Source organism: Vombatus ursinus, unplaced genomic scaffold, assembly GCF_900497805.2.
Source record: "Vombatus ursinus unplaced genomic scaffold, bare-nosed wombat genome assembly UNPS02006779.1, whole genome shotgun sequence".
NCBI classification, from domain to species: Eukaryota; Metazoa; Chordata; class Mammalia; order Diprotodontia; family Vombatidae; genus Vombatus; species Vombatus ursinus.
Genome location: NW_020946557.1, coordinates 19,308,311 through 19,327,424, shown reverse-complemented (window position 1 = coordinate 19,327,424; position 19,114 = coordinate 19,308,311). Strand labels below are relative to the sequence as shown.

Sequence of the window (19,114 nt, the reverse complement as noted above, 5' to 3'; positions counted from 1 at the left end):
TCACATCCCCTCTAACATTTGTCATTTTCCCTTTCTGTCATATTAACCAATCTGATAGGTGTGAGGTGGTAGCTTAGAATTGTTTTAATTTGCATTTTTCTAATCAATAGTGATTTAGAGCATTCATTTGTTTTTCATGTTTTTCTTGCATCACTCTCATTTCTTTTCCCAATTTTTCCTCTACTTTTCTTATTTGATTTTTAAAATCCTTTTTGAGCTCTTACAAGAATTCTCTTTTATTTATTTATTTACTTAGCTATTTATCTATCTATCTATCCATTCATTCATTCATTTATTTATTTATTTATTTATTTGTTTGTTTGTTTGTTTGTTTATTTATTTTGCTAGGCAGTGGGGTTAAGTGACTTGCCCAAGGTCACACAGCTAGTAAGTGTTATGTGTCTGAGGCCAGATTTAAACTCAGGTCCTCCTGAATCCAGTGCTCTATCCACTGTGCCACCTAGCTGCCCCTACAGGAATTCTTTTGCAGCCTCAGACCAATTCATATTTTTCTTTGAGGCTTTGGATATAGTAGTTTTGACTTTGTTGTCTTCTTCTGAGTTTGTGTTTTGATCTTCCCTGTCACCATAGTAACTTTTTATGGTCAGGTTCTTTTTTGTTGTTTGATCATTTTTTTCCAGCCTATTTCTTGACTTTTAAATTTATGTTGAAGTTGGGCTTTATTCCTGGAGTGGAGGGGGAACTGTCCAAGTGTCAGGTTTTTTGTTCTGCTTTTTTCAGAGCTAGTTCTAGGGGTCTGTAAGTTTTCAGTTCTTCCACAGTGGCATGACCTAAAAACAGGTGTGGTCACTGCTATTCTGGTCAGTGCTCTGTTCTATGAGCAACCATAAGCACCTTTCTCTCCCCTAGAACTGTGACCAGGGTCCCTGTACCCCAGTGGCCACATACTCTAGTGTGCTAGTGCTCGTCCTCACCCTGTGGCTGTGACCTGGAACCATGTATGGGCAATGCAACAGAGTCATTCACCCAATGCTAGTAATCTTCTTCTGTTTACTTGTCTGATCCTCTTGCCATCTGTGAGTTGAGATCTCCAAAAGCCCCACTGCTGATTCAGTCACCCCTGCTTATTCAGTTGCTCCCAAGAACTGCTACTGGCTTGCTGGGATGTGGATAGTGTGGGGATGGCCTGCACTGGACTGTGCTTTACTCTCACCCCAATGAGACAGACCTTCCTGCTGACCTTCTAAGTTGTCTTGGGCTGGAAAATTGTTTCACCTCATCCTTTTTTTGGTTTTGTCACAATGGAATTAATTTTGAGGCATTATTTTAAATTTGTTTGGAGGAGAATTTAGGAGAGCTCAAGTCTGTCTTTGCCTTTACTTCATGATCTTGGCTCTGCCCCTCTTCATTGCCTTTTGAGTGATTGTCAGTTTTAGTTCTTCAGAAGTATATAGTGTTCTATGAGTCAGAGCTGTGCAGCATCATCAGAAGAATTTTGGCATTAAAAAGGTGAGTCTTTATTTCAGGGAGAAGTTATTTGTAGTGTCCACCAAAAACAGAAAGATAATTATGCACATGTATGTGCATATAGATTTATGTAGATAGATGATAGATGGATGGATAGATAGGTAAACTCTCTAGGTTGTCCTTCCAGCTGCATATCTTAGTTTGATATGACATCAGAGATTCTTTATCTATGTGGTTTTTACTGGGTGTACAGTCATGCTAACCTCCTTTAAGTAATTATGGATAGCATATTAAAGACTTCATCTTTCTGTGGAATCATGTCATCAGCATAATGTCATTGGCAAATAGTATCAACTGGAGGATCTCACCATCAATAAGGAATCCTTCACTTTGCACTTTGTATTGCATATCCTATTTGACAATATTGAAAATATCTTTATTTAGTATATGCCTCACTTGATATTAATCATCATTGAGTACCTCTTATAATTTTGATATATACATGAGAGACACTTTGTTGAAGGAATGCTTTGAAGTGACATTTTGTTCAATTAAATAAAATTCTTATTTATAATCAATGAACAACGATTCAGAATATTGGAGAAAATTGGAGATTTGGAGGGTTTTATTAAGTTCTTATTAAATTCTACAAGAAATTTCTCTCTTTTCATCCTCTGTGACATCTGTTGGTTCATAAGCTACAATTATTTTTGTGGTGTTCACAACTGCAAATAATCATCATGATCATGGCAAAACCAGATGGCTAAGTTGCCCATGAAATGATTTTTGTTGTTACCTTTGGATGCTCATTATCCCAAATCTAGCAACTCTTTTATTTAGCTTAAATAGTAAGAATGTGAAGTTGAGATGATTTCATTCCTCTAGTAGTATATCTACCCACTGATCACATGATAAGTAGCTCACATTTAGAGAACTAGCAGCTAGGTTGATATTTATAGACAGCCATGGTTCTTAGGAAATTATATGCAGATAAGCACATACATAGTAATTTGTGAAGGTAGATAGAACTAACTTGGGGCATCATAAAAGGTTAAACCTGAGCCTTGAAGGATGCTAAGAATTAGAAACAGTGGGCATGTGGATGGAATGTATTTCAGACATGGGAGGCCAGTCTGTTTAGAGAAGGATATGGAATACTGAGTTCAAGGAACAGTTTAGTTTAATGTACGTATAGTAACTACTGAAGAGAAGTCATATAAAATAAGTCCAGAGAAACTGTGGAGAGCTTTAAATGCCACACTAAGTAGTTTCTATTTTAACTTAAAAGAAATATAGAACCACCAAAAAATTTTAATCAAGGAAGTGACATGGTTAGACCTGTGCCCTAAAAGATAATATGGTCAGATATATGGAGAAGGAATTGGAGGGGAGAGGTATTAGAAACATGGAGGCCAATTAGGCTTATTCTAATAGGTGAAGATGAGGGACTGAACTAAAGTAGTTGTTATGTGAATAGAGAGAAAGGAATGGAGGCAAATTATGTAGAGACAGAGACCACAAGATTTAGCAAGTGATTAATTCTGGGAAATCAGGGAGAAGAAGAATGGAGAATAACTCTGAGTTCATGAGCCTGGATGATTGAGATTTGGTGGTACTCTCAACAGAAATAGACTGCTAGACTTGAAATCAAGACTTGGTTTTAAATTCCACCCCCGACAATTGCTAGCTTTGTGGCCATGGGCAAGGCATTTAATCTGTGTGAGACTCAGGTAAGCCTCTAAGACTATGTGGATTCAAATCTATGTAAATTGCTGAAGGGATTTCTTGTATCTACTGATGTAATGACTTTGGGTTTTCCTAGGCTGACTGAATTCTTATACTTATTTTCACAACTACTTTAAGCAAGGTCACCAAAGGCTAAATTTCAGCTCTTGGTGCCATTGAGTTAAGATATCAAATGACACTTAGAATATGGTTGAATGTCAAAAGTACTCACTCAGGTCTTTTACAGGAAGGAGCTATATCCAGTGTTACAGACTTGACTCATGTCTCAAATAAAACAGTTATTGACAACTCCTGCCAAATTAGCTTATTCTGTACAATGATGTAGGAGCCAGCAATCAGAATTCTAAGCCAGATACAAAACCAAAAAACCCACAAAAAACCCATGACTCATTTATCTTTACATTTTCCCCAACATTTAGCAAAGTGTATTGTCAAGATGGGCATTTAACCCAATTTTTTGAATGGGGAAATTGCTAATTGAGAGAGAGAGAGAAGTAGAGACAGAGAACTTCACTTGTCTTTATTCTTTAAAACAAAAAAAATTAATATAGTTAAACATAACCATTAATTACTGTTGTTCATTATTTAAGAACAATTCAGAGCCTTACTCAGTGTTCTTTAACCTTTATTAATCACTGCTTTGCCCAACCTTTGTTTTTCCTAGACTTGAATAAAATGTTCCCTTAAACCTCTTGAATTGTAACCGTCTAGACAGGCCATATCATATGGAATATGGAAGGGAAAGTATGTATGTATAGATTTTATACTGTGGATCTTTAGATTATTTTAATATTTCTGGTGTAATTTAAGTAAAATTATTACTAATTTTTAAAAGTATCATTATTTTTAAAACTTTAACCTTGTTGACTTAGAATTTTTGGTTTTTACCTAAAGATCCTTTTAACTTTATATTGACACAGTCTGAGCCTCTGAATAATGGCAGCCATGATGTAGTCTGGCTGCAAATGAGTCATAGAGTTGTGTGGGGAAGCTACAGCAAATTAGGAAAACTGATTTAATTACATTATATCCTGCCATAGTCATAAGGCCAAGAGCTCAACCTTAGTTTCCTTTAGGCATTTTGATTCTGCTGAACTTAATTATTAGTATTCATGAAAGAATCTCTCTCTAGGAGTTAAGTTGTCACATTTTCAAAACAACAACATACAAATGCATCACACTCAAGCATTTGGGCTATTTTGCTTAATATAGTTTTTCTGTCTGTCTTAGATAACAAAGCTTTGAGTCTGTTTTCAGACTGTATTAGTTTCCCTGTCTTCAGCAGATTGCTATCATCTTCTTTTCTTCTTTCCTATCCAATTTTCTTATAGTTTGTTTACTGTTCATTGGTTGGTGACATTATGATAAAATTCATTTCTAGAAAGCAAGAGGACTTGGAACTGTATCTTGTTATATTTATACTGTGATCTATTTTAAAAGCTAGAAACAAAGGCAAGAGAGATTGGTTCAAATAAAGTAATTCCCAGACTCCAAGAATCAGTAAGGAGAGACAAAGGAGACCAAAAAAATTCCAAAAAAACACCTCTTCATTGGCTCTTACTTGATTGCCATGGACCTCCATAAGCAATGGGAGACTACAGAGTCAAACTGGATTAAGGAAAGGATGGAATTACTGGACCAATTTGACAATGAAAGGAAGGAATGGGAAAGCCAATGGAAAGTTATGCAGAAGAAGATAGAAGAGGTAAGTGATGGTTTATTGTGAATATCTTATAAATCCCAAGATCCAAGTGATCCTCTTTTGTTAATGCTTGTCTTTGGATACCACTCTTACCATTTTTCCTCTTTCAGCCATTAGGCACTTACTACAGTAAAATTTCTTTAGATGAACAGCAGGCATAACATCATCTAATGGCATCGGGTAGAGAAGAAAATGTACTTATTCTATAATACTGAATAGAAATCTTAAAAAAAAAACTTGAAATACTACTCCAATATATATTTTAAGACCAAATTTATTGTTTAGTTGCTAGAATTGTGTACTGTTGCTAGAGAGACTGTAGATATGAAATGAGATCCATGAATTTTCTGATAGCGAGGGCATGTGGGGAAGATGCATGAAAGTATGATTTAATTGGAAGAACATTACTTAGTAAAATTACAGTTGGGTATTAGAAAATATATCTTTCTAATCTGGGGATTGATAAATGAATTCTGTCTCCCTAAAGAAATTATATGCTACACAGGCCAGGAAAATAGAGAAGTGTCGTGCATCAAAAAGCAAATGGCATCAAGCTGTGAGATTTATTTTGGGAAGCTCTGCTGTATTTATTGGTGACATTCAATAGAAAAGGGGCTATGATAAATAGTATACCACAACCTTGACACAAATAGTAATTTTTTTTTCTATTAGCCATTACTCACTCTGTCAAGCCTAGTACATTGCCATCAGGTGACAGCTTTAGTATTCCCACCTGTGGATATATATGGACATGCATGTCCTCTTGAAAAGTAATTAATTTTAACTTGCTTTCTTTGAACAATATTTGATTATTTATTTTTATGTATGTGTTTATATCTCCAAAAATGGTAGGTTAGCAAAGTCCTCAGATCAGATAAGCAGGATCGTAAAATGCATGCTTTGATGGTCTTTATCCCTAAGCATTTTTTTAAAAAATTAAATATCAAGCAATCAGTAGTTAGTAATATTAAAATATAAGTTAATTTGTGAAATAGTGAGGAACCACTGAATGCTAATGCTGTTTCTGCCAATACAGCAAAGGGATCCCTGTGGACTTGTACATAGCCCAGGCTTACAGATGAACAGAGTACAGCATGACCTTTCAAACCCTTTGAAGGAAAGCATTTCCTCCAGTCCCCAATATAGCTCTGAGAGTGTGTTACTTTCCCCTTTCCCTCCTCTGCTCATAAATTTATGGTGTGTTGATACAGGGCTACTGGATCAAATCACAGCTAAAAGTTAAGAGTTCAATCTTGACTTGTCCTGCATTCATGAATTAATTAAGCTGTCTCGATTAATTTAAAGCTTTCATATAATAGCCTTATATAGACACAAACACTGGCTCATCAAACTATCCAGTGAGAGAAGAGGGAGGAAAATCATCCATAAAATTGTCAAACCAATTATGTACCATTTAGTTTAAATAGCCTTGGGAAGTGGGGTTGGGGGGTTGGGAAGAGGATTGTAGTAGGTCCAGGTGATGATGTGCTTGCCAGTTATTCTCCAGAGGTGCTCCCTGGTTCCTCTAGTCAGGCAGTTTTCAACCCTTTTGGTCTGAGTAACACTTTAAGCTCATAAAAATTATTGAGGACCTTAAAGAGTTTTTGTTTATTTGGGTTATAGCTATCTTTTACTGAATTAAAAATTAAAACATAAATTTTGAAAATTTCTTTTTTTCATTTAGAATAACAGTAAAACCATTAAATGTTAACAAATATTTTATGGAAAAATAACTATTACTTCCACAACAAAAAAAAATTAGTATAAACAGTGAATCATTTTGCATATTTTTGTAAATATTTTTAAATAGCTGATTTAATAGAACTTAGCTGGATTCTCATACACTTCTGCATTCAGTCTTTTGTGATATGTTGTTTTGGTTGAGGTATATGAAAAAATCCAGCATCACACAGATATGTAGCTGGAAAAGACAATAGTATTTTAACAGGCAAATAACATCTTAGTACTATGAAAATAGTTTTGACTTCATGGACCTCCTGAAAGTGTCTCAGGGAGACTCCTAGGGGACTGTGAAACACACTTTAAGAACTGCTACCCTAGTCCAAAGGTTCTTATTTTGTATCATGGACCCCTTTGGCCATTTAGTGAGGCCTCTAGACTGCTTCTCAGAATCATGTTTTAAAAATTCATAAAATAAAATGCATAGGATTACAAGGAAGACCAATTATACTGAAATACAGTTATCAAAAATATTTTTAAAACAAGTTATCAGACCCAAAGTTAAGAATCCTGGGATTAAATCTTTTAATAGAATTTCCCATGCCTATGAAATAATATTTGGTTCAAACAGACAATAGTGTTGCACTGACTACAAAGAGACAATATGGGAAAGAGACCAAAGAAACAGGTCCTTGATTCTATTGTTGGGAGAACACACATTCTATAGAACAAAAGAGGGAATCTAGTCCATTTAAAGACATTTTAATGGAATGGATATTTTACATTATTTCTCAAGTATAGTTCATTATGAATATTTAAAATATTTGTTACTATGGCTGTTCTTAAAAGATCAAAATTGCATAATGCCCTAGTTGGAATAAATTTGACAAATAAACATCAGTCAACATGGCACGCAAGGGTGTGTGGAATTAAGACCTTGCCTTTATCATGTCATGATTCTGGATACCTAATGATATATCAGACTAAATAAAATAAAAACTGGTTTTGTAATTCCACCATTTGTTTTGAATGAATCTCTGTTTAGATAAAACCATAAATTTACTCATTCACAGTTGTACTGTTATCCTGAAGTCAGATACAGATCATTAGGCAACCTACAGTGGGTTGTAGATTCTACTGTGCCTTTTAGCATGACTTGAGCAAACAATATCTGCACTATACTATAAGGCAACATGATGAAACCATATTTGGGATTGAGTCCTTCCAATCTCCTTCTGGCTTCTTCATCCTTCATGTCCTTGGTATTTACTGCCCAAGCAAAGGTTGTAACTATAGTACAATCTCAGGTAATTGGGCCCTTTGGGACCTGAATAGTCTGAAGGGATGTCCTGAGGATGAAAGGATGTCTCCTTTCCATGACATCAAGAGGCAGCATGATAAAGTTGAAAGAATGCTATAATTGGAGTCAGAAGAGCTTAGTGGAGGGGGAGGGATCCTGGTTCACCCATTTATTATTTATATGGCCTTTGGCGACTCAAAATTTCTCTGAGCCTCACCTTCCTCACTTATAAAATAGGGAAGAAAAAAGAATACTTACACTACCCACTTCACAGGATGCTTTTGAGGCAAGAATTATTTAAAATGATAACACTATATAAAAGGTAGATGTCATTGTTATTATTAGTAATTTTATTATGATTACCATTTGCCTATACTGCATGTATTACTCTGTAATTACCATTTCTCCAACACCTCGTCTGTACTAGAATAGTCAGAAAAATTAAAATATCTGGATCACAGAATCAGAATCCAAGAATTTCAGAATTAGAAGGAATTTCAGAGGACATTTATTCCAGGCATACCCAAAAGGTTACCTGATAACCCATTCTTTAATTAAAGCCCACTAATGGAAGGAACTCACTCCCTCTCAAAGCAGCCCATTCCACTTTCAGATAACTCTAATTGTTTAGAAATCTTTCCTTATATCAAACTTAAATTTCTCAAAGGCTGGATAAATAAGATAATAATAATAATTATTAAAATTACATATCTATATATTGCTTTACTAATTTTGTATCATTTGATTGTCACAACTTTGTGAGATAGGTGGGTTATTCTTATTCCCATTTTGTAGGTGAGGAAACTGGGGTATAGAGAAGTTATATCCTCGCCCAAGGTCACAAGTCTAGTGTGTGGCAGAACCAGGACTAGACCTTTGCTCAGCTACCATAGAACAGTTCTGTAAGGATCAATAAATCCTCTCTTCTTAAATGGCTTTGATGTCCTCCGATATAGAGTACCATAAAAGAATCAGGTAGTTCATTAATAATAAAATACAACTAACATAACAAAGAGAGACTCTAAATGCTTGTCCCAGGCTGAAAACTGACATTGCAAGTGAGATGTAATTTTATTGTCTTTCTAGCTTTGCCAGGAAGTGAAGCTCAGGAGGGAAAGCAAGAAGAACAGCTGCTTGAAAACTGTTGAACAGGATAAGAATGTCCAAAGTAAAATGGCCCCATTTTTGCCACATTCCCCAATTCCAGGACAAGATGACACTGCAATGCTGAGTGATGGACTTTGTCCTGTAAGTCTAAATACAGATACCATGGAAGGAGGCAGCTTCCTTGAGGGAAAAAATCAAATGGGCAAGGAACAAATAACAATGAGGAAATCCAAAGCAGTGTTCATGGACCCTCTGTCCACAAAGAATCAAAAGAAATATGAGGGTGGGTCTTGCTTGAAGATTTCTGAGGAAGAAAGAAAGAGCTGTACTAATGCCCTCAATACAGTAAGTAAAACATGACTGGACATAATGTTGTTTCTAAAGAAATATTTACATTTCAAAGAGCTAACATGATATTGTTTTTATGTGTAAAGGCTCTTGAGGAACTTGCCAAAGTTAGTGAAGAATTATGCAACTTTCAAGAGGAAATCCGAAAGAGATCTAACCACAGAAGGTAGGTTGGTACATTTATGGTTCTCTCATGTTGAGGAATAATACTATTTGGTAAAATGATCCTATTTGGAATTTGAATATGTCTCCAAATTAAACTTAAATTCAGTAGAAATTTGATTTGATTACATACTATACTACTTTCTTAATGTGAATAATTAGCATCTTCTCCAAAGGGAAAAATTGTACAAATATTGATTATGGGTTTTCTGCCTTCTAGTAGCTAATACTGATTTTCATCATTAAAGAAAAAAACCAACAAATTTCATTTTTTGAGTGTTTATTTAACACAGTCTGGCTGTAAGACACTGATAAGATAATGAAATCATGGGATTCAGAGCTGGAATGGATGTTAGATGTTATCAAGTCCAATTCCTTATACAGAGAAAGAAGCTAAGGCTCATAGAGGTAAATGACTTGCTCTAGGTCTGAAGAATTTGAACCCATATCTTCTGATCCCAGATATCTTGCTTTTTCTACTATACTAAACTGCTATCCCAAATACCTATTATTTATTGGGTGACTTTTAAATTATCTTAAGTTGTCTGATTAAATTAATTTTGTAGCCTAACAAATTGTCAGTGTTATATTTGAACCAAATCACAATGTTTCTTCTGATATGATACATCATGTCTAAAAGACATTGATTAGAGACATGCAATAAAAATAGACATTGTATGTATAGTCATTTCAAAACAAGTGAAATTTTAGGCATGTAAGACACATACAGTGGAATTCTGCAGAAACAGTGCAGATAGTTTCAACACACAAGATTATTTTTTTAATTCTCACAGAGTTAATGTGTGGGGGTTGTTTTTACAGATAACTTTGGGCAGACATATCACTTTCCCTATTGTATCTACTTGGAGAGAATTTCCTTTGTCACCCTATTTAAGTAAGGATCTCACACAGCTCTTGAAGCCAGTCACCTCCCTCCACTGCTGCTGAGGCTTGATATCAAGTGCTTCCCATAGTTTCCTTCATCAAATGAAAGGTTTGATCAGAGAAAATCAAACTTCAAAGACAGCAATAAGTTAGCCTGATTTTCTAGAAATGTAGAAGAAATGAAATTAACAGGATTGATTGAGATATTTGTACCTACTGGGGGAGAAACATCTAGAGTCAATGAGAAAAGGGAATTGAGTTGTGCAAAGATGTGAAATGGTTTGCTACATCCATAGAGCTTTAAACTGAACAAATTATTATTTCGGGTCACTACAGTGTCTCTGTTTGAAGGCCTATAGAAACATTCCCATGTTTCTAATTCTCTATTTGAGGTCTGGTACTTTTATCTTACTGACTTTAAGGCTTAATTTCCTATTGCTAACAGAATTAAAACCTGCTACCTTTATGTGACTGCTGTTATTCTTGGTTTTTCTTTAAAAAATGTTGGCAATATAGAATATAGAAATAGATTTTTTCTGAGGCAATTGGGGGTTATTACTTTGGTATGACTGTTGTTATTCTTGGTTTTTCTTTTTTAAAAATATTGGAGGTAGGGAGTACAGAAATAGATTTTTTGAGGCAATTGGGATTAAGTTACTTGCCTAGGATCACACAAATATGTGTCTGAGGCTGTATTTGAACTCAGGTCCTCCTGATTTCCAAGTCAATGCTCTATCTTCTTAAACACCTAGCTGCCCCAGAAATAGATATTAAACCTGGATCTCTATGAAGTAAATATTCCTCAAACCTGCTAGATACTTGATCCATTTTTCCTTAATACTTCTTATTGGTATCTAATAAGAGAATGTAAAACTGGAGAAAATATGAAAGAGTTGTTTTTTGGTTTTTTTTTAACCTGGGGTCCATGGATAAATTTCAGGTGTTGAATTTGAACTTATTTTTAAAAAATATTTTGATAGCCACAATTTAATGTAATATTTTCTTTGTAATCTCCTGTATTTTATCTTATGAATTTAAAAACACTCTTCTTAGAAGGGGTCCATATACTTTACTAGACTACCAAAGGGATCTATGACACCAAAAAAGGTTAAAACTCCTGATATAAAAGATAAGGCAGTTTGGGAATCTGATCAGGAATAATTTGTTGACAGTAAATCAGTAATACTTTCTATGGAATATTCTCCATGTTACCATAGGAATAAATAACAGGGCAAAATAAATGCTTTGAAGCTAATATTTTGCTCTGTTTCCTGCAGGTCAGTGACTTTCCCATATTAAGGCAATAATCATGCTTACATGCATTTTAATCCTCTAATGAAATTTCTCCAATGAAATGCAGACTAAGCCTCAGTGATAATTTAATCCATAAATTAATGAACAGATCTACCAAATATCTCCTGTGTAGTAGGCATTATAATTTGAATACTATGAAGAAGAAGAAGACATAGCTCTTGCACTCACAGAGTTCATTGTCCAGTTTGAGAGACAAGAAACATACAAAAACATAACAGTATAAGTCTAAATAAATGGTATAAAATGAGACTTCAGAAGAGGCCATCATGGGCTGAGGCATTCATGAAGGCATCAGAGAAGTGGTTAAGCTCATTCTGTTTCTTGGAGGATGGGAAAGAATAAGAGTGGTAGGAAGAGGTTGGAGGTCTTCAAAAGAAATGGGTATATGAGCAGCATCATGGAGCTAAGATTAAGCAAGACCTATGCTCAACAATAAATAGTTAGGTCTGACTGTAACAGAGGCTTTGTGTAGGGAAGAAAAGAGACATTAGATTAAAAAGGTCCAGATCGGTAGGGTTTTGAATGTCATACTAGGCTAAGGAGTTTGGGCTTCATGGGATTTGGAGTCACTGGAGGTTCATGAGCAGGAAAATGATATCACAAAGCAGTGCTTGAGCAACATGTAGTGGCTCCTCTTTACTGAGTCACCTGAGACCCAATCCACTGTTTCTCTAGAGGGCCTTTCCTAAATAATGTTATCACTAAATTATTCTCTTAATTTCTATCCAGGATGAAGTCAACTCCTTTTCTCCAAGAAACAATTAGCACAGTTAATCCTGATGTGAATCACATGATCAGCAATGACTCCCCAACTGCTTTAATCAGTCTAGATACAGAAAAACAGATAAATAAAAAGAACCTAAGTCATGTTGATGATATGCCCCATGACACTCCTGTTGAGAACAGTGTACCAGATACACTTTCTTTGCAAAGCAATGAAACTCCACCAATCCCTCCTCCAAGAAGCACTTCTCGAAACTTTCCAAGCTCATATGCTGAAGATCACCCTGTCTTTGATAGTCTAAAGGAAAATTTAGACAGCAGGTGGGAGACACAAGACTGCAGAGGTAAAAGGAGTTGTAGTAATAACTTCCCCACAAAGCAGCATGAAACAACCACGTCCTGTCCACATAAACAGAACACTTTGAAAGATCAAGTTACTTTTGCCACTTCAATGCAAATAAACAAACCAGATAGTGAAACTCAATGTGATAAGGACTTGGAGACTAATATATGGTCACAGGATATAAACAAGCTTAGAACAGGTGCAAAGAGTGTGCCCTCAACATTGTGGTTTCCAGAAGTTTGCCCTAACCCTGATAAGCTTCCAAATAAGAAGTTGATCCAAATCTGCCAGACTAAATCTGATTCTGCTTTTCATGTAAGTGATGCCCTGAATTCTTCTTTGAATCCTAACAGTGACTCATTTACAGAAGTTGGTTGCAACTTTGAAAAGATTTCAAAGAATGAAAAATTGGCAGCAAAGACAGATGAATTTAACAGAACTGTATTTCGAACAGACAGATGTTGCAGTTCAGCACAGCATATTCAAAGGCTCTTAGATTCATCAAAAGACTCTAAGCCCTGTGATCCATTATGTAAATGTGCAGTTCACGCAAAAGAAAGTGACGATCTGTGTTGCATTCAGAACAACAGCCTCTCAGTGCCCAAAGAGGGAAAGTCAAATAGTTTTACCAAAAAAGTCATGGGAGGGCAAGTTAAGCAAGCGCAGGAGCATTTTGATGCTAGCAATTATCACCACATGCTTCATGAGCATGACTGGAAACCCAGTAATTTGTTAGGTCGTCCGCGATCAGCCGATCCCAAGTCAAACTATGGAGTAGTGGAAAAGCTGCTGAAAAACTATGAGAAATCAACAGGGTCCTTGTCACAAAACTTGAAATCCTGCCAAGATCATTGGACCAAATTGGATTGTAATGTCATCAAGAGTGACAAGGACCCCATTAATCAGTGTTTAGAAATGTTTCAACCAGAACAAGAAAAGCAAGAGCTTCAGATGAAGTCAGGCATGTCTATGGAACAGCAAAACAAGCAAGAAGTAGAGAGGAAAGAATTAACAGAGGTAAGAGGAGATACTGCACTTTTGTGTAGAGCCACATCAGAATTGAGCAACAGGTAAGTGTTAAATTAGTCGAATATCCTTCAGCCTAAGCGACTAGTATCATGCCACTTTCTAAACTTATTGTACCTTTGGAAACTTAGGCTTGTAGCAAACTTTGAACTTTAAAAGTTTCAACTTCATTACTTCCTTCGGTACCTCAAGGATCTATGATTTCACAAATCTGTTCCTCTCTTTCCTCACTAACACAGATCACATACCCCTCTATACCGTTGTAGACTGTTTTTGTGTGTTGCAATTAATAAATAAATAAACAAAAATTCAGCAACCTGCAGCCAACCTTGTGCTAAGCCTCTCCAAACTTGGCTGTGATGGTCCTCAGAAAACATAATTCATCACTAGCTCATCTTGCCAGCCTTTTCAGTTTGGTAGCCACTGCCTGGAATTGTAATCAACTGGCATAACCATCAAGAGCCCAGAGTTAGCTCCTTGACCTGGTGAGGCTTTAGGGTAGTACTTGAATGAAGTTTGAATTTTATTTTACTTGGGCCAATAAAATCAGCATTTATGAGGATAAATGAATTTTATTTTATTTTTTTTGCTTTTTGGTGAGGCAAACAGGGTTAAGTGAGTTGCCCAGTGTCATATAGCTAGTAAGTGTCAAGTGTCTGAGGTCATATTTGAACTCAGGTCCTCCTGATTCCAAAGCCAGAGCTCTATCTGCTGCACCACCTAGCTGTCCCAGGTAAATGAATTTTAAGATCATTTAAATATCATAAAATAGGCATAGGGTATAAGGCCTTGAAGTTCAGAATACCTGGGCTTACATCTGCCCCCTGGAAAAGGCTTCATGCAGAAGGTAGAACTTTAGCTGAGATTTGAAGGAAGCCAGGGAAGCTAGGTGGTGGAGATGAGGAGGGGAGGCATTTCAGGCATGAGGGACTGTCAGGAGAAATGTAGTGAATTGGGAGATAAAGTATTGTGAGTAGGGAACAGCAAGGAGGTCAGTGTCACTGAATTGTATAGTATGTGAAAGCCAGTAAGAATCCTAGAAGGCTAGGAAGGGATCATGTTATGAAAGGCTTTAAAACCAGTGGATTTTATATTTGATTCTAGAGGTATCAGGGAACCACTGGAATTTATTGAACAGAGGTGGGGGTGGAAATGATATGCTCAGACTTGTACTTTAGGAAGAGCAATTTTACAGTTGAGTGGAGGATTGACTTGAGTGGGGAGAAACTTGAGAAAGAGACACCAACCAGCAAGATATTGCAATAATCTAGGCATGAGGTGAAGAGGGGGAAAATCTTACTGAAAAGATTTTTTAAAATAATTTGTAATTTAATTAGATTCATTTCTCCCCAGAATCAGCTTCATTTATGTTTTTTCACAAGATTAATAAGATGCATATTTGTTTTGTTTAAGGATCTCATCAGGGGACATATCTCTGAACAGATGTATTCTTTGATATCAATAAGCATCTTATATATGAAAATAAAAATAAAGATAGAAATTTACCTGATAGTATGTCAGTGAATTGCAAATGATTATGGGCAACAAGAAGAATGATAGATAGTCCCTAACTATTTTTTTAAGAAGAATTAGGTTTTTTTTTTCTTTTTTGTCTAATATGTTTTAAAAACCCATCATCACAGATGTTACTTATGTGGTAGCACAGGGAGACCAGAGACAAGGATGTTGAAGCAAAGAACTGTCAAGAATTCTTTTGCTTATTATCTAGAAAAAGTTATTGCTTGCATTTGTTCACTGGGATCCTAAAAAATATTTCCTGTGACATTATAAAAAACCTACCAAAGCAAGGATGATATGGTACAGTTTTCAGTCAGAGAAGCTATCTCTTGTTAGAGTGAAAAATTCATCACTAAATCATCAAAATGTTTTGAGCTGAAAGGGATCTTGGGCATGATCTAATCCAATTTTCTCAGCCCAAATTCTTTTTTGTCCTTTGCAAATCCCAGTATGAACAGGAGGTTTCACCCATTCTATTAGAAACTTGAATATTCTCAAAGAGCACAAAGGAGAACCTTACCTGGAGTCTGTAAACTTAAGAAAAAAATTATAATTGCATTTTAATAGATTTAATTCCTTTGTAATCCTTTTTATTTTATTTGATACATTCAAGAAGTCATCCTGAAAAGGGGTGCATAGGTTTCACCAGATTGCCAGAGGGGTGGCTAATTAAGATACTAATTAAGAACCCCTTTAATTATACTAATTAAGAACCCATTTAATGTTTTCCATTACTTCCTTTTGACTCAGAAAGGAAGACATGCAACATTTTTTAAGGGGTGGGGAGTGACAACGGGCTCTGAAAAATTCTCCAAATTTACAATTCCCATTTCTAACTGCCTCACAATGAGCCAGTTAATTAGAAAATTGCTGATGATGGCAGATGAGAATTTCTTCTTTACCCTCTGACTTATTTTTTTTTTGTTCATGGAAAGAAGTGGTTATGTATAACCCACAAGGAAAATCACTGTTCTGGGTAATTGTAACCACCCTATGCACGAGAAATGGAGTCTTAAATTGGGGGTGAAGAGGGAAGAGGATGTAGAGAATCTAGATGCAGAAAAGAGATGCAAATAGTCAGTCAACAAGCATATATTAAGGCATTAATAAGTTCCAGGGAAGCTAGGTGGTGCAGTGGATAGAGTCCTGGGCCTGGAGTCTGGGAGACTCATCTTTCTGAGTTCAAATCTGGCCTCAGACATTTATTAGCTATGTGACCCTGAGGAAGTCATTTAACCCTGGTTTCCTCATCTATAAAATGAGCTGGAGAAGGAAATGGCAAACCACTCAAGTATCTTTGCCAAGAAAGCCCCAAATCGAGTCATGAAGAGGCATTCACAACTTAACAAGTTCCAGGCACTGGGCTAATAGGCATATTAAGACTGGGGACTCCTTGTGTTACCAAAACATTCAGGACTTCAAAGAAAGTCAAACAGGAAGTTTTTACTTCCTATTGCTAGTGCTCTAGGCAACTTTCTAAGATCTTAATAGATATAGGTGTTGACCTGCATTGGTAGAGGGAATGTATTAACCCAGGAGTTCCCAGAAGCAGAGAAATTACCCTCTTTGCCTATGACCTAGGATCTCCATCTTTTTATTTCAGTTTCAGTTTCATTTTATCTTCTAGTAAAATTAACCCTAACACCATCACAAATGGAACCCAACCATTTCTAGATTTCTAAATTTGCAACTTTCCAGATTAAAAAATTAAGATTCCACTGAGGGAGGTTTGGGTTTCCCAATCACCCTAAAGGAGAGTGACTTAAAATAACCACTCTGAAATTGGGTTCAAAAATGAGAACAAGAAGACATTTTTCTAGCCAAAATTTTGACAATGTGAAGGTTTTGTCAACTCCCCAAGTACTATATTTCACAATAGAGATGATATGAAAATGGCCACCTAGCCGTTTTCTCTAGGGTGCAAAATGATGCCACACAAATATCTCTCTGAGTCTTTTCAGTATTGAGAAAAATGTGTCTAAGCTCACCAGGTGTAATGTTACTTTGCAGTTTTGGTGGACATTTCCCCAAGTGAATGACTGTATTTGTATTCTAGGAGTCTGTGGCAATGAAATCAACTGATGGGAAAGGGTTTTCTCGGCCTGCCCGGCCAACAAATCGACGCCCACCTTCCCGATGGGCACTCAGATCCCCATCTGCGCCCCCGGCCTTGAAGAAGACTGCGTATGGCTATTCTTTTTCACTGCACTCAGAGACCGCAGCTGTCTGAGTCTCCCTAAGACAGAATGGGTAGACCCTATGGCCAAAGCTCTAGATCTTCTTTCCAGACAGAGCATTCTGTGTGTTTGTAACCAGTTGTGTCCTGCTCTGTATCCTTCAAGATTAAGAATTACATCTCTTGATATACAGAACAAGCAGTTAAAAAAATCTTAACTTTTCATCAGTCTTCAGTGTTTTTAATCGACGGATGAACCATCTTCCTGTATTTGTTTTTGTTTGTTTAATAGTGCAGCACCGCTTTTTTTTATGTCATCCTCATCGATTTGCCAATTGGATTTATGTTTAAACAGTGTACAATTTTGTATATTCTAATGTTCCTGCTAGTGGCAGGAAGGGAGCTTGTATGCATGACAATGTGTCTGTAGGTGCATGTATTGAATAGGAAGTATCCTGGTATGTACTTCGATGAGTCAAACTTGTGTGCTAGTGTTGACCTTACAATTATAACTTGTATACCTATATATTCTTTGTGTTTATTTTGAAAGTTTGAAAATATACAGTACTGATATTTATATTTTGTTTATCTCTTACTTGGATAAGAATACTTAGGTATTCAGCTATGGTGTTTGGGGTACAGAAAAAAAACGGTCCTAATACCCCAACCACAGCAACATGCATTGCAAAATATGTATCATATTACAGACTCAAGCTTAGTGGAGTACCTTTGATAGTATTCTTATAGCACTTCTTAACCTTTATAAGAGAAAACACCATAGTTGGGCTGATTTTTTCCCCTTTTGTAATGAAAAAATTGCATAATTTGTACCAGAGTAGCCTCCTTTTGCAGACAGCCCTGCCTAAAATACCCACAGATACTTTTCTGCATTGCTCAGTACAGGAGGTAGCTTTTACATGCTGCTTTCCTCACTGCTATTTGGGCAACCCGATTCATGGAAAACTAGATCTTAAGGAGCTTCTTTTGGTATTTTAGTAACAAACCCCCCTGTGAGGGGACATGAAATGGATCTGCTTTGTACAGAATTCTTCTCTGTAATGAATAATACTCAATTCAATTCAACAAGACTTTATTAAGCTTCTATTATGTGCTAGGCACCGGGGATTCAAAGCAAAATAGTACCTGCCCTCAAAGAGCTTACGTTCTATTGGTGGGAAAGAGCAAGGTTTTGTGTAGTCATGCTATCTAGACTAATGAACATTTTAGGGCAGTGGAAAAAAGTGTACACACACCTTCAATTTTTATATTTTTCCACCTCTTTCCCTAAAATTGTTGGGATAAAAGAATAATTTACTTTGTATTATAAAACAAGAATCATATTTTGATTCCCACCTAAATTGTGGTGACTTTTCTCTTTTTCTGCTGCAAACAAGTTACTGAATATGTTCCTAAGTAACATCAGTTACAGTTTTACAGTTGTAAACCTGAATTCAGAGAGCACATAAATTTCATTTACAGAACTGAGGAAAACCAAAGTGCTCTAATGCCTGAAACATTAGTATTGAAGGTCTTAGAAGGAACCATGACCTTTTACTTGTCTCTCTGACAAGTTTTATACTATGTTTATTTCTCAAATATTAATTTCTTTCAAGGGCTTCCTCCGCTGCCAAGAAGTTACTTGGTTCACATGATTGG

The 19,114-nt window shown here is 36.1% G+C and overlaps 1 protein-coding gene across 1 annotated transcript; it reads left to right on the top strand.

The window, feature by feature from the left end:
• The first annotated feature begins 4,723 nt into the window (after window positions 1-4,723).
• KIAA0408 (KIAA0408 ortholog) lies at window positions 4,724-17,646 on the top strand. The gene is made up of 6 exons (XM_027848583.1): window positions 4,724-4,879; window positions 8,943-9,308; window positions 9,398-9,477; window positions 12,402-12,739; window positions 13,106-13,755; window positions 17,339-17,646. The coding sequence occupies exons 1-6, from the start codon at window positions 4,745-4,747 to the stop codon at window positions 17,510-17,512; spliced, it is 1,743 nt and encodes a 580-aa protein (XP_027704384.1). The 5' UTR covers window positions 4,724-4,744; the 3' UTR covers window positions 17,513-17,646.
• The last annotated feature ends 1,468 nt before the right edge of the window (window positions 17,647-19,114 follow it).